General features: G+C 36.8%; 1 protein-coding gene across 1 annotated transcript; it reads right to left on the minus strand.

The window, feature by feature from the left end:
• Positions 1–8725: 8725 nt before the first annotated feature.
• Positions 8726–10409, minus strand: LOC111777376 (cytochrome P450 89A2-like). Its single transcript, XM_023656935.2, has one exon. The coding sequence runs from the start codon at positions 10389–10391 to the stop codon at positions 8853–8855; it is 1539 nt and encodes a 512-aa protein (XP_023512703.2). The 5' UTR covers positions 10392–10409; the 3' UTR covers positions 8726–8852.
• Positions 10410–16156: the final 5747 nt, after the last annotated feature.

Here is a 16156-nt window from a genome sequence, read left to right on the forward strand (position 1 = left end):
ATGCAGATTGAAGAAATCTTTGTATGGGCTGAAGCAATATCCTCGCCAATGGTATAAAAAGTTTGATCATTTCATGGTAGAGCATATGTATACTCATAGTCAATTTGATCATTGTGTGTATTATCGGTGTCTTGATGATGGATCGTTTATCTATTTGCTCTTATACGTTGATGACATGTTAATTGCTTCAAAGAGACAGGTGGAGATTGATAAGCTCAAAGATCAACTTTCTAAAACATTTGAAATGAAAGACTTACGCAATGCAAAGAAAATACTTGGAATAGAGATAGAGCGAGATCGAAAAAAAGGTATAGTCTGGTTGACTCAGTCTCAATATCTACGCAAGGTATTGACAAGATTTAGTTTGAATAATCAACCAAACCCGTTGGTACTCCACTTGCTCCTCATTTCAAACTTAGTGCTTTCATGTGTCCAAGTTCTGACGATGACAAAAGGTATATGGAGAATATTCCTTATACAAATGTTGTTGGTGCTTTGATGTATGCTATGGTATGTACTCGACCTGATCTTTCACACGCAGTAAGCATGGTGAGTCGTTATATGCATAATCCTGGTAAAGAGCATTGGCAGGTTGTCAAATGGATTCTTAGGTACCTTCTTGGTACTATTGATGTTGGTATTAAGTTTCAAAAACAAGAAATGTTTAATCATGACAACCTTGTAGTTGGTTATGTGGATTCTGATTATGCTGGTGATTTGGATAAGCGACGATCTACTACGGGTTATTTATTGACTATGGCTGGTGGACCTTATGACAAGGTGGAGATTGTTGTAAATTGTCATAAGGTCCTATTCTTTAGGACTGATGAGTCATATTCTTTGAGACTTCAAGTTTCTTTCTGCTGATATTTTTAGGTTCAACCATGATTGTGAAGGCTATATAATGCCATGCTTAGAATTAATAAAACAGCACTGGAGATCCAATTGTTTATGTTCTCTGCTCTAACAATCTGCTGCTGAACTTATCAGGTTTTGTGTGTCACATTGTATTTCTTGAGTGACATATTGGTGAAAGTCTTTGTAGTGCGATAGTGAGGTATTCACTTGTAACACTTTGTTTATTAGTGATTGGTTGCTACCCGTGGATGTAGGGGAACTTCTTCTCTCCGAACCACGTAAATATCTTGGTGTCTCTTTGTGTAATTCCGTTCATTGGTGTTCTATGTACATTTGTTCCGCTTTCGGCGTACAACACAGCCAACAAATGTGACTTCAACTATACACCAAGATGATGTCTCTGCCAATGCTCATGCCTTTATAGACTACAATGAAGAATGAATTGTCGATTTTGGTTGCTCTCATCATGCAACTGGAAACGAAACTCTTCTATTAGACGTCTGTCCACATTGTCAAAAGAAGGTTATTGTGACAGCTGATAATTCAATGCATCCTGTGACGAAAGAAGGAGATTTGAATGATGGAAGTGTTCTATTCAAGGACGTTTATCCTGTTCCTGGTTTGAAGAAAAATCTTGCTTCTGTATCACAAATAATAGATTCAGAAAGGTATGTTCTTTTTGGTCCTAAAGATGTTTAAATACTCTCTAATGTGAAACATGTTGATGCTGATATCCAGTTTTGTGGAAAAAGAAAAATATCTTTGTATGTTTTATCAGCTAGTGATGAATATATCAAGAAAGTTGGTCATAATGCAAGCTCAACTCTTTGGCATGCTCGTTTCGGTCATGTGGGTTTTTAGTTGTTGCAGAAAATATCCACAAAACAACTTCTTTAAAGATATTCATCATGATGAGGTTTGTCCAGGCTGCCAATATGGCAAGTCTCATCGTCTTCCTTTCATAAGCTTAAAGAGTAGAGCTTCAACGGTATTAGAATTGATTCATTCTGATCTTTTGGGACCGACGCGAACAGCAAGCTATACCGGCCTTCATTACGTGATGGTGTTTGTGGATGGTTTCTCTCACTTCAGTTAGGTATACTTCTTAGAACACAAAAGTGAACCTTTTCAAAGTTTATTCAATTTAAGCATGATGTGGAAAAAGAATTTAAATTGAAAATCAAGTGCTTGCGCACGGATAATGGAGGGGAATTTCTTTCAAATGATTTTATGAAATACTGTAAGGAGCATGAGATTTAGCGTCAATTGACTTGTCCATGAACCCCGCAACAAAATGGGGTGGCTGAGCGCAAGTTAGCTCATCTTACATCAGTTTGCTTGTCTTGGCTGCATGCGAGGAGTCTTCCAAGAGAGATATCATACCATTGTGGAGATCTGTTATTACTAACAGGAACGTGTCACACCGTACGGTTTGAAAAGTATAATCATTGTAACCTTACAGCTTGAATGTGTCACACCGCATAGTTTTTGTTAGGATTGTACAACAACGCACACGCTCGATCTAGATGAACACAAAGAACAGGATAGAGAAGAGTGCAAGGAGAACTCTGGCTAAAAGAATTTTTCTATTGATGACTTCACGTATGTATAGTAAGAGAGAATTACAGAGAATAGAAAAGTACATCTCAAAGATCTACCGGACGGATATATATATAGTTCAGTTTACTATATATAGCTTTACCAGATTTAACTATCTACTATATATAACTATTTACTATATATAGCTTTACCCGATTTAACCATCTACTATATATATCTATTTACCATATATAGCTTTACCGGATATAGCCTTATCAAATATAGCTTTACCGGATATAACCGTTGACCAAGCTATAAATAAACATCAGGCTCCATAACCTAACAATTTACAATTGTTGTAACCTTAGAGGTTGGACGTGTCACACATCATAGTTTGAAAAGTACAATCGTTGTAACCTTACACCTTGAACGTGTCACATTGCATAGTTTGAAAAGTACAATCGTTGTGACCTTATTTTATTATTATTTTTTAGAGTACAGGTCATATTTAGCTAAAACTAAACAACTTTGTCACTTAAAATCTACTTAAACATAATGATAGTTTCACACTTAAAAAAATAAATTCTATGATCAATTTTGGTGCATGATTATACTAGGTCGGTCCGCTTTTGATTAAAATAAAGCTCATTTGAAATAAATTTTGTTGAATTGAGTGCTCTCATTGTTACTAATCATGACTCTCCATAATGGTATGCTATTGTCCACTTTGAGCATAAGCTCTCATGGCTTTGTTTTGAGAAGACACACTCCCAATAATCCTCAATAATCCTCCCCTCGAACAAAGTACACTATAAGCCTCCCCTGAGACTTATGAATCTCTCGAATAGCCTCCCCTTAATCGAGGCACGACTCCTTTCTCTAGAGCCATCGAACAAAGTACATCATTTGTTCGACACTTTAGTCACTTTTGACTACACCTTCGAGGCCCACAATTCTTTGTTCGATATTTGAGAATTCTATTGACATGGTTAAGTTTAGGACATGACTCTGATACCATGTTAGGAATCACGACTCTCCACAATGCTATGATATTGTCCACTTTGAGCATAAGCTCTCATGGCTTTGCTTTGGGTTTCCCCAAAAGGCCTCATACCAGTATTCTCCACTTATAAACCCATGATCTTCCACTCAATTAACCAATGTGGAACACACTCCCAATAATCCTCAACACTCATTGGTAGTGGTTTGTTGTTATTTTTATTTATCGTCATTCTAGAGGTCGATTTGTCCTCCAGTTATCATTGCGAGTGAAGGGCTTTTAGGATCACCTCGTGAAAATCTTTGTCCCCTTCCTCTCCGACATCAATGTCATCTTAATCCTTCAATGACCGTTGACTGGGATGACAAGTTTGGCTATGACTAGTTTATTGTATTCATGAGAGTTGCTCTTCACATCATTGCTTTTCCTTGTTCTCTCATACATTTTAGTCAAACTCAAACTCCTCACCACAGAAGTCGGTGAAACAACCATGGTCGTAACCACCATTAGCATCGTCATTGCATGGATTTGTGAGTTTGTAATAAAAAAAATTCTTAGTCAAAGTCAATTGAGGGGCAATTTTCCGCTAAAGCCACGGTACGAGTCCATGAATGTCCTAGTAAAACACTTGCAAAAGAGGGAAAAAAAATGAGAGAGAGAGAGAGTTTTAAAATCTCACTGGACCACCGCCGGAAATCATTTACAACTACGATCTAGTTGCAAGAACTCTTTTCTTGGAACGATAGATAGGTCTGAGAGGTCGGAGTCCTATTTCTTGTTAAGAAAATCATGAATCCATGGGATAAGATCTTGAAGGTTTTTCCTCAGATCGGAGCCTTTATCTTGCGAATCGAGATCTAATATTTTGATAAGTTTATCTAGGGAGGATGCTCAATAGATTCCATGAAGGAGCTCGGCCAAAATCTTGGACCTAGGGTGAAACTTGGGAGAGTTAGGTGTTGGAGTTAAAATCCAAGAAAAAGATATCAAAATGTAGTCGGGATTGGGATCTTCAACTTTGCTGAAGAAATTGTCTTGATTTGAGTTAAAAATAAAAAGATATAAAAGTGTAAATTTCAAGAAAACCTAATAGGAATATGTGTTTATGACCGCAAGGAGGAGAGAAAATTTCAGCGAGCCACGTATCAACCGTTGAGAAGAGATTCGCATTCGGCCAGGCAAGGGACACGTGTCGCTCACTGCGTTGAGCAACATGTCAAATGCTGAACGAAGCAACACGTCTCTAGCCGAAGAGAGATGCGACTTCTGCAACACTAATTCGACTGATGGGGTTCGACTCGAACCGACTCGTTACTCGAGACCAAACCCGACTCGACCTGTGGTTGAAAGGAAACTAAATCTAACAGACCCGATCGAATCGACTAGAACCAATCCAGCGACTCGTGTCTGCAAAACTCGCCCGCTTATGGTACTCGTGTGTGACAGTTGCGAGTAGGTGCCTCCCTGATGCATGGAAGCGCGTGGCCGGCGCATGAGGGACCTAATTGAAGAAAATCACTATTTTTGGACACTCTATATGGGGAAACTTTAAACAAAAGAGCACGAATCAATCAGGTAAGTCACCCCATAGAATTTAGAAAATTGGCTTGGCGCATGCATACTAGTATATTTATCTTAGATGGTAAGCTTTTCCATAAAAAGAATTTAGGTAATATGATTATTAAAAGTATGGATGCATAATATGAAAAATTATGAAAATTGTTGAATGATGCAATTATATTTTATGCTTCTGTTACATATATGTTTAATTCATGCCGAAAGGTGGATGAGAATTGTGATCTGGGCTCCAGGTGCTTGATGGATGTTATCGTGTTGAGCATGTGTGTTTATTTTGCATGAATTTTGTATGATGATTCTAGATAATTATTGTGTGCACACTCAAATAATTCTAATGAACCAGTATCATGTACCAGAGATTTGTGGTTAGGTTGACTAGTTACCTAATTTAAACCTAACATTTTCCTTAGGAGCCTAACCAATCACCATGGTTTACAAACTATCTTAAGAGCGGTTCTTAGACTACAAGATCTATGAACGATGTCAATAGCTTCGTAGGGGAACAAGGGTTTCTAATCAAAATCTGACTAAACCTAGCCATTTTTGCATGGGAAACGAGAGATCCACGTGGTGCAAACCATTAGCTAGATGGGATAAGGGAGGGATCACGCCCCCCACCGAGGGTGACTTTATGGACCTGGGAGGCGTCAGCTCACCCCCTAGATAAGATACCATATAGTCTCTGTTGGGATTTATGCCCTAAAGCTTCGTAATTAATTATTAGTTTCTAACAATAATTTTTATTATTTTATTTGTAATTTAATTGTTATCCATGGTATGAAAATTCAAGGTTTTTAATGTAATCTTGAAAAATATGTAGTTGACATACAAATGATCGTGTTCAAGTAATAACCTAAAGAGTCTATAGTATATGGATAAGGTTGGGTGCCTTATCTTGGTAACACTATTGATACGACCCATTTTGTAATAGTTACAAATGATTTGATCCAAATCGTTCATGTGGAGACATGTAAGTGGGGGTATCCTATACAACTAGTTTGTATAAGACTGGACCAAGAAATATTTAATCTCTCTTTATAAATTCGTTTATTGAGATGATTAATATTTCACATGTCTCCACATGCGACTAGATCTTAATCCTGAGTGAGTTATGAACTTCTGCCTATGAGTGCTTGTCCTTTAGTTTACATGGGTGAGAATGACTCTGTTAACCGATTCAATATACCTACCATTTTGGGGGTTTGACCAAATAGGGAGTTAAGAACATAATATCATGAGATGAAATTCACCCCTTTCCATGTAAGAAAAATAGATGAGTTGTTCTCAAGTACTGATTTCTAGACTTAAACAATGAGGCCCCACCCTCTCATTGGCTCGAGAGGGACTTGGTTTATGATTGGATCATAAACAAATTGCTCATTAGAGAATCAGTGGTACTTAAGGTAAAAGATGTAATTAGATGGGTAAAACAGAATTTTGACCAAACTGTAATTATGAATAACTATCGACTTGCTTGTAATGGTTATATCAATGAACATAACTTGTTCTGTAATGCATAAGAGTGCAACTCTATGTCTATAGTGGAATGATTATAGTTAATGAATGGAAATTAATTAATTAAAGAGTTTAATTAATTAATTTTGTATCCTTATAATATGTAAGTACCTGAGATCCCTAATGCCAAAAAAGTTCAATATATTTGAAAGAAAATTTGAAAGGTTCATTGATATTTAATATATTAGATATATTAAATATAAAGGAGAAAATAAATTTAAGATTTATTATATTAGATATATTTTAAAAAAAAATTTATTGTATTTGATACCATTAAATATTAAATATTTTGATAAATTAAATAAAAATATATTTAAAATTTAATTATATATTATGATATGTTATAATATTTAAATATGATTTGTATAAGATATTATATCATAATATATTAAATACATAAATATATTATTTGGCAAAAATTCTCAAAGAGTCCCTATAAATAGAACCTTCGGGTTGAGCCAAACATATACGAATCTTTCTCACATTCTCTAGAGAATCAAATTACATCTACAGAGAATTCTCGAAACTCTCCTTCTCCAATCCGTTTGAAGTTTTCTTTTAAGAGGCTCCCACAAGTCCTGACCTTGTGTTCGAGTCATAGCAAAGAAGATCTCGTGGAATGTTGGAGAGCTTTTTCATGGTTGGAATACCTTAAAGGAGTATTGCAAGTTAGGGTTTCTACAAAGTAGAGTTCTTACTCTCCTATTTATTACTTTGTTTTAATTATTAATAAAAATCAAAACGGTTCCCAATACTTCCGCTAGATGAAGAGTTCATTCCTTTCGAGTCTGATATGAGCCATACATGAAGTAGCCTTTGACAGAGGGTCACTAGTCATTCACAGCTCGTATAAGGAACTCTTAGGGTTTAAAATGAAAGGACTGAGACTAAAATAGCCTCAAGAAGATAAAACTAGAACCAGACGTTTTAAAGCCAAGGAGAAGCTTTGTGGCTGATTGAGTTAGAACGCGATGAGAGTTTACAAGTAGGTGGCTTATTGAGTTAGAACGCGATAGAGAGTTTACAAGTAGGTGGCTTATTGTCCATCCGATTGGGAATCTGACAAATACCGAATTTCTTATACCGAATTTACAAATCTTTGATGTTAGACGAACATGACACTCTCCATAATGGTATAATATTGTCCATTTTGGGCATAAGCTCTCATGAGCTTACTTTGGGCTTCCCCAAAAGGCCTCATACCAATGGAGTTAGTATTCCTCGCTTATAAACACATGATCATTCCCTAAATCAGCAGATGTGGGACTTCCATCATCCAATATTTGATTCATGATTCAATTGGTCTTGCGACTCTTCTTTGATTTAGTTCATTCTGGAAGATAATTATGTGGGTAAATGACGGAGTGTGATGGTGGCTATTTTGAGTTCACTTATTTTGAAATTTAATAAACCTATGTGTGTGGTCATGCTAAGTTCCCATTAAAGCTTGAATATGTCACACCACACAGCTTGAAAAGTACACACTAAATCGTTTGAAAAATATAACTCAATGACACGTGACCTATAGCCTTATTTTATTATTGTTTTTTATAGTACATGTCATGCTTAGCTATACTTAGCTAAGATTGAGTTACTTTGTCACTTAAAATCTATTATTATCACATTATCACGTGATGCATGAGAATAATTTCATACTTACAAATGGGAAGAAATATATTTTAAACTCGAGTGTATTAGGTATTTGGAGATAAGAATAAAGGGTCAAAAGCCCGAAAGAGCACCTTAGCCCAAGCCTATGCACTCGAACCCTAAATTTGCTATGTGCTCGAACCCTAAATTTGCTCGAGCCTTAAATTTTTCTCTATATTTGATTCAAATATTGGAGTATGTGTATCTACACTGCAAATGTGAAAAGTAAATTAAAAATTAAATATTAAAAAAGAAAAAAGAATTAATTTCTTTTAAAAAAAGATAAAATTGTAATTAATATGTAGCACCATACTATTGGGCCAAGTGGCTCGAGTGTAGCCAAATATATTATTGGTGATAAAGAGAAGTTGATTTAAAGTACGGTAGGAGAGGCTAAGATGAAAAAGATTGATCTTTACCTAGCTTGTGCTCCAATCTTCTAAAGATTATGCACACTAGGTAACCGATAGCTTGGTGCTATATCATAAGCACATCCGGGATGACATGTTCCATACTCGATTCTCCAAAAGATGATACACATTACATAATCTACCGCTTGGTGTTACATCATAAGCACATCGAGAATGACTTGAACTATACTCGATTCTTCTAAAGATAATACATAGGTAACCGATTATTTGGTGCTACATCATAAGCACATAGAGAAAGACATTCAACGGCTTGGTGTTACATGATAGTATTTTATTTTAATTCACCTGGGATGAATGTTGGCTTTGAGAGGCTTATCCATCACCACCGTGAACTCCACCTTCTCCGACAGATCGACGCCGTCGCCCTCCACCGCCTTCCATTCAAACCTCCAAATCAGATTGGCTATGAAATACTCCAAATGAAGAATTGCAAGACCAAATCCTGGGCACATCCTCCTCCCTGCGCCGAACGGCATCATCTTTATCTCCTTGCTCCCTGTTATATCAAACCCCGCCACTTCTTCTTCTTCTTCCCCGCCCTTCATGAACCTCTCCGGCTTGAACGCCATCGGATCTTCCCACACCTCCGGATCCCAACCCATCTCCGCCACCATGAAATTTACACTCCCATTCTTTGGTATCACGTAATTCTCCAACATCGTGTCCTCTTTCACTGCGTGTGGTAACACGAAATGCCCTGGTGGGTGTCTTCTTAATCCTTCTAAAACCACAGCTCTCAGATATGGAAGCTTCCCCAAATCCTCTTCCTTCACCTCCTCCCCTGTTCCATCTCCCATTACTCCTTTCATTTCTGTAAAAAGCTTGTGTTGGATTTCTGGGTATTTCACTATATTCGCCATTATCCACTGCAAGGCCGTGGACGTCGTGTCGGTGCCGGCGTTGAGGAATTCCGAGCATATGGTCACAATCTCCTCATCGGTAAGCTTTCTATTGTCCTCCTCGGGAAGCTCCAAATCGAGGAGTGTGTCCACATATGACACCACGAAATCTTCTTCAGTTTCGGCTCTGTTTGCTCTGTTTTGGTTGGCCTTCCTTCTTGCTTCAATCAAAGGAATGATGACTTTCTCCTGATTTCTTATGATTTCGAAGAACGCCTCCCAGCGCTTACGGAGCAAAATCTTGGTCAATTTTGGCCAGAAATTAAGGACGTTGAAACGGCGAAAGCTCAACAGCATAGCTCTGTGTACGTTTTCAATTTCATGAATCTGGGGTTCCTCAAGCTTATCCCCAAAGCACATCAACACCAACAAACAGAACATAGCGTAATGAAAATGATCGATGACAGTAACGGGAGTTTCAGATTTCGAATGAGAAACAAGTCGATTAAGAAGAATATCCAAAACCCACTTGCGAGCTCGATTATAGGACTTAACCCGAGAAGGATGAAGGATTTGGAAAGTGAGATTGCGACGGAGGAGGCGCCAGAGTGGGCCATAAGAGGCGGAGCTGATATTGTGTTGGTTGCTGGAGATGATCTTGCTCATGGGTGGAGCCGGTGGACGGTCGGCGAAGAGAGCACCGTTTTGGAGGAGGGCTTTATGAGCAATAGAGCGGTCGGAGATAAAGATGGTGGGGCGGTTGCCGATGCGGAGGGTGACGACGGGGCCATATTTGGCGGCGAAACTGCGGAGGAGAGATTCAATTTGGAGAGGCGATCGGCGGAGCCAGAGGAAAGTTGTGATGATGGGTATTGAAGGAGGGCCTGGTGGGAGATTGGTGGAGCTTCGGAAATGGGTAAAAATGGAGGTTAGAAGAGAGCAGACGCAGAGGGAGACGATGGCGACGAACCAAATCTCCATTTTTTTTGTGTGTTGGAGATTAAGCGTCCAATTCAATCGGATACCCGTACGCTATATATGTCAGGGTAAGCAGCTTGGAGCCCACGTTTTATTATTATTATTGTTATTGTTATTATTTAAAAATTATTATTTCATCATAATTGTTTTTCAAAAATTAGTTTTTTTTTTCTTTTCTTTGTCTACTTGTTCAATGATTCAAGCCTATGATATGTTCGTTGATCGATAGGTTTTTCTCCGTGGCATCTTTAGAACGACTTTTTAACTTTTTGAGTCCTTTAAAATAAGGATGGTTTTGGTTCCCACACTTATTTTTGTGAAGATAGGAGCTGATATGAAAATCACTGCAAGGGGAATAAGATTCAAATTACCTTGTTGATCGAATATTTCAAGGAAAAAAACACTTGTTTGAGATTTGAACTACTTTACAAGCAAGATCGATCATGTCTCGCTTGAATGATTCTTGTTGATCAAATATCTCAAGGCAATAACACTTGTTTGAGATTCGAATCACTCCACTAGCAAGATTGATCATGTCGAACTTGAATGATTCTACATGCAACATAAGCTATATAGAATTGCAAAGAAACTTAGTAATTGGCGAAAGAAAACACAAAGGCTCATTGTACTATATTTTTCGAGTCTACTTACAAATATAACATACATGACTTTATATAGTCTCAAGATGAAACTATTAAAGGGATTCCAAGAGTCGTAACATTCATACTTTAGGGTCATAATTAACTATGATATAAATGTAACTTAAAATAAATAAAAAGTCTTAAAATACATTAATGAAATACACCAAAATTTATAACACTAAAAGTTCATTCTTCTTTAATGTGCCATGAATTGAAATATCTTTTGATAATTTCAACAACATTTTCTCCTTATTTTCATTAAAATGTATTGTATGATTGATATCTCTAGGAGGTGGGAATTCTATGCAAGCAATTCTTACCGGTTTGTTATTCTTTAAAGAAAATAGTTATTATAAAAAAATCAATATAATATTTATTAAAAAATTTTACAAATTTTTTTTAACCGATCAATATATTTCATAAGCAAACATATGGCAAATAGATATATATATATATAATGTTCTACCTACATCATTTTTAAAAATCTGAATTTTAATATTACCACATAGCCTTTAACGATTAAAAAAAAAAATCTAGAACGTAGTTTTTAGTTTAAATATTACAATTAGAGTTTCAAAATTAACTATATATATTAAACGAGGTTGAGACGAGGAATTGTATGGGGGCAGGGATGGGAGAACATAATCCCGTTCCCGACTCCATTTATCTAGCGACAGAAAAAAAAAAAATGTTTCCAACTTGTTAAAATATCATCATTAGTTCAATAAGGTCAAGCCCAGTAATCGTATAAGCCCATTAATTTATACATTTTAGAAAAAATGATTTAGGTATCTCAGGAATAAAAATACCTACCACGTATTTACCAAAATGATTTAGATACTTAGTAATGAAGATACCTAATCATTTTAGGAAATGGTATCGACTTCTATGTTTTGTCTTAAAATGATAGTCTAGATTCCTCACCAACTGTCTGACACTCTGACTATCTCTATAAAGAATCTTTTCATACTGCTTCTTGCCCAATTCTTCCAGATAGTCAGTCATCCATATCGTCTCCTTTTCAACTTCAGCTATTGCCACGTACTCAGCTTCAGTACAATGCATTTTTGAAGCCTAGACATCCCATCATCTATGGCTTGCTCCCACTTGGTTGTATCCTCCAACTGTAGAGCCTCATCAAAGGGCTCTAGTGCTCTTTTATCAGCAACAGATAGTGTAATGAAGGTACATACATATCTGGTACTTTGATAGTACTAGTTGATCTTCTCAGCACCGGTTTAGGTGTCACTTGCTTTACCGCTGGTTCCTCTGCAACAGTTTCAGGAGTTTCTTGAGTATCTGCTACAACATCACTAGGTGATTTTTTTCGCAACTCAACCTCAACTCCCACTTGCTTTGTTGTCTTGGAAACTTGCTCCACATCTGGTTTCTCAGCAGTAGTCTCAAGAGTTTTATGAGTATCTGCTACAATATCACTAGGTGAGTTTCCCCGCAACTCAAGCTCAACTCCCACTTGCTTCGTGGTTTTGGAACCTTGCTCCACATCTGTATGGACCATTTCCAACCGCACTTTCTTCAATTCTCTAGCAGTCCTTGTGAAACTAACTCGTTTCTGCTTGCTCATAACGTAGTTCTCACAATGACCCACATTAAGAGATTTCAGACCTTCTAAAACTCGTTTTGCAGCCAGCATCTTCATTCCTTTCACACTCATATGTCCAAGTTTATTGTGCCATAGACTTGAATTTGAAGCACTCTCAACAATAGCAGCTGTTCATACACCCTGCAGTGGTGTATAAAGTTCCAGATTTTATGCCACGTGCTACCACCATAGCACCCTTCGTAATCTTCCACAAACTTTTCCCTAACTCTGTTGCATAATCTGTGCTGTCCAACTGACCAATAGAGAACAGGTTCTTCTTGAGACTAGGAATATATCTGACATCCTTTAATGTCCACTGATTTCCTACTGAAGTTTTTATGCAGACATCCCCTTTTTCTTTAATCTCCAAATCTTTGTTATCGGCAAGATACACCTTCTCAAAATTTCTAGACTTGAAATTTTGGAACAACTCTTTATTTGGAGACGAATGAAAAAATGCACCTGAATCCAAAATCTAGAATTCAATCGAACTGTCCACGCTGAGGATTAGAGCATCCCCAATGTCTTCTGCTGAATTTATAGAATCATCATCATCTCCAGATTTGTGATTCTGCTTGCTCTTTGGTCTTGTACAATCTGTCCTAAAGTGACCTTTTTCTCCACAATTCCAACACGTTACGTTTGGTCTATTTGAAGATTTTTCTCGATTCTTTGATTTTGATCGCCTTTTGTTTGGGCCCTTCGGTTTACTTCTTCCCTGTTGGTCAACACTGAGAGCACTACCAGATGAATTTCCAATTTCTCGTTTGCGAATACTTTCGCTGAGAACTACATCTCGAATTTCATCAAACTTTAGTTTATCAGATCCTCGGGAACTGTTGCTTACAGCAACAACAGTATCTCACGGCTTGGGAAAAGATGACATCAAAATCAATGCTTTAATTTCATCCTCGAAATTAATTTTCACCGAATTTAGTTGACTTACGATCATATTAAATTCATTTATATTTTCAACAACATATCCACCTTCAGACATCTGTAGATTGAACAATCTTCGCATCAAATACACCTTGTTTATAGCCGACAGTTTTTCGTACATATTCGACAGTGCCTTCAACAGATCTAACGTTGTCTTCTCCGTGATGATGTTGAACGTCACGTTTTTGGATAGCGTCAACCGGATCAGCCCTAAGGCTTGTCGATCCTTGAGTTTCCACTGCTCCGTAGTCATGGTATTCGGCACACCCCCAACAAAGGGTTCGTGAAAACCTTTCTGATACAGATAATCTTCAATCTGCATTTTTCAGAAACTGAAATCGGATCCATCGAACTTCTCAATTCCAATCTTTAAGTTTTCCATCTTCACAGATCGTGGTGAATTTCGTCTTGCTCTGATACCATTTGTTAGGATCGCACAACAACGCACACACTCAATCTAGATGAACACAAAGAACAGGATAGAGGGAATGCAAGGAGAATATTGGCTAAAGAATTTGTGTTGATGACTATAGATATGTATAGTAAGAGAGAATACAAAAAATAATGAAAATAAATTTTCAAAGCTCTACCTTATGATATATATATATATATATATATATATATATGTGGTTCAGCTTACTATATCTAACTTTACCATATATAATCATCTACTATATATAACTATTTACCATATATAGCTTTTTACTTTATAGGTAAAACTATTTACCATACATAATTTTTTACTCTGTTATAGTTTTACTTTATATGTCATTTACCATATCTACCATATATATCTACCGTATATAGTTTTACTTTATATGTCATTTACCATATCTACCATATATAGATTTTTATTTTATATGTCATTTACCATTTACGTTCACTAAGCTATAAATAACCTATTATATATAACTATCTACCATATATAGCTCCTACTATATATAACTATCTACCATATATAGCTTTTTACTTTATATCATTTACCATGGAGAGGTATATTACTTATAACCGTTCCTCTAAATAACCAGCATGCTCCATAACCTAATAATCATTTCATGATAGTTTGCATATACGGGCTCCATAACCTAATAATCATTTCATAATAGTTTGCATATACGGTGTCGACATGTGCAAAGACATAGGCACGTGTCATCATACAGCACACAATTATAATCAAACCGACGATAGGGCCACTTACTTGGTTGGCCTTTGCCAGCCTTTTCCCTAAGTTCGAGTACGTTCGCATCCCGTTACTCAAAATTGCCATAAATATCGTCAGTTGTCATTTCCTATTAGAAAGTCTATCCCATTTCCTTAATAACTCAAATTCTTTAACTCCATTTAACTTAAATCGAGAAATTTAACCTTACGCTGACATTAATTGCCTTAAACAAGGTCAACTTCAGCTTCGAGATGGTCAATGTGGTGGAAAATGGTTTATTTTTCCTTTACCGAGCTGAGGGACTGAGTTTTAAGCTGCGGAATCAAGCCGAGCCGAGCCACGGACCTCATCTTCCTCACCCTTCTTCTCACGATTTTTCCTTTCATTTTTCTCTCTCCTCTCGACGATGTTCGTTTCTGCTCTTCATTGTATCTCTATATAGATCTGTATTCGTTCTCTTCCCTATGACTTGTTCTCTTGTTTCCATGGCGTTTGACGCGTTCGAAGACCTGTAGAACCAAATCCGACATTACCTTCCTTTTTATCCCTTAACATCACTCTCTATTAGTGAAGAAGGAAATTCAATGAGTACTACGAGTGTAAGCATCTTACCTTGAGTGCGCTCGGAGTCACTAGCGTCTTGTGCTTCTCTTGTCTTGGCGCAACGTGAGGGTTTGGAAGAGCGTGTCTAAGAGGTCTTGAAACATCTTAAAATTCTTATAATGTTATTTTAGTCATTTCCACCCTTGAATAAATCCTTAACAAATTCAAATGGTATCAAATCCGAGTAAGTTGTGGTTCGAGGATGAACCAAAGTGAAAATTTGTGGACATGTGATACCCGAGTAAATGAGAGGTACATGAATGAACCGATGCCATATCCAAATGATAACGATCCTGAGGATAGGATGACTAAGAAAGATTTAAAGAAAATAAATGTTACTACTTATATCAACAAGGTGCAACTATCTTTTCAGTGACTCAATCATAAAAACTTTATAGTTAAGCATGATTTACATTGGGAGAATCTATGCTAGGTGACCTCTTAAGTTTTTGAATAAAGGGGGTATATGAATGAACCGAGATCATATGTAATTTTCCTTTCGAGTTGCTCAATCAACTCAATCATAGGAACTCCAAAATTAAGCATATATTCAGATAAAAAAAGCAATCCCAAAGATAGGATGACTAAAGAAGCTTAAAAGAATTGAAAATTAGTATTTATACTAACAAGATAAATTTTCTTTTCTAGGAGCTCAATCGACTCAATCAGAGAAACTTCAAAGTTAAGCGTGTTTTGCTTTTAACAATTATATGTCCGGTGATTTTTTACCAATTTTCCAAATAAGCATGTGAGGAAGGACAATACATGTTGAAATGACTTGTGTTTCTTCACTCTTAGAAGTGATGAGGAGTAGCATAGT

This window comes from Cucurbita pepo, chromosome 16 (assembly GCF_057944985.1).
Source record: "Cucurbita pepo subsp. pepo isolate OVF chromosome 16, ASM5794498v1, whole genome shotgun sequence".
In the NCBI taxonomy this organism is placed as follows: Eukaryota; Viridiplantae; Streptophyta; class Magnoliopsida; order Cucurbitales; family Cucurbitaceae; genus Cucurbita; species Cucurbita pepo.

Bases quoted from the DNA above. Each gene is read 5' to 3' on its own strand.
- LOC111777376 (XM_023656935.2), bottom strand. From the start codon at position 10,391: ATGGAGATTTGGTTCGTCGCCATCGTCTCCCTCTGCGTCTGCTCTCTT.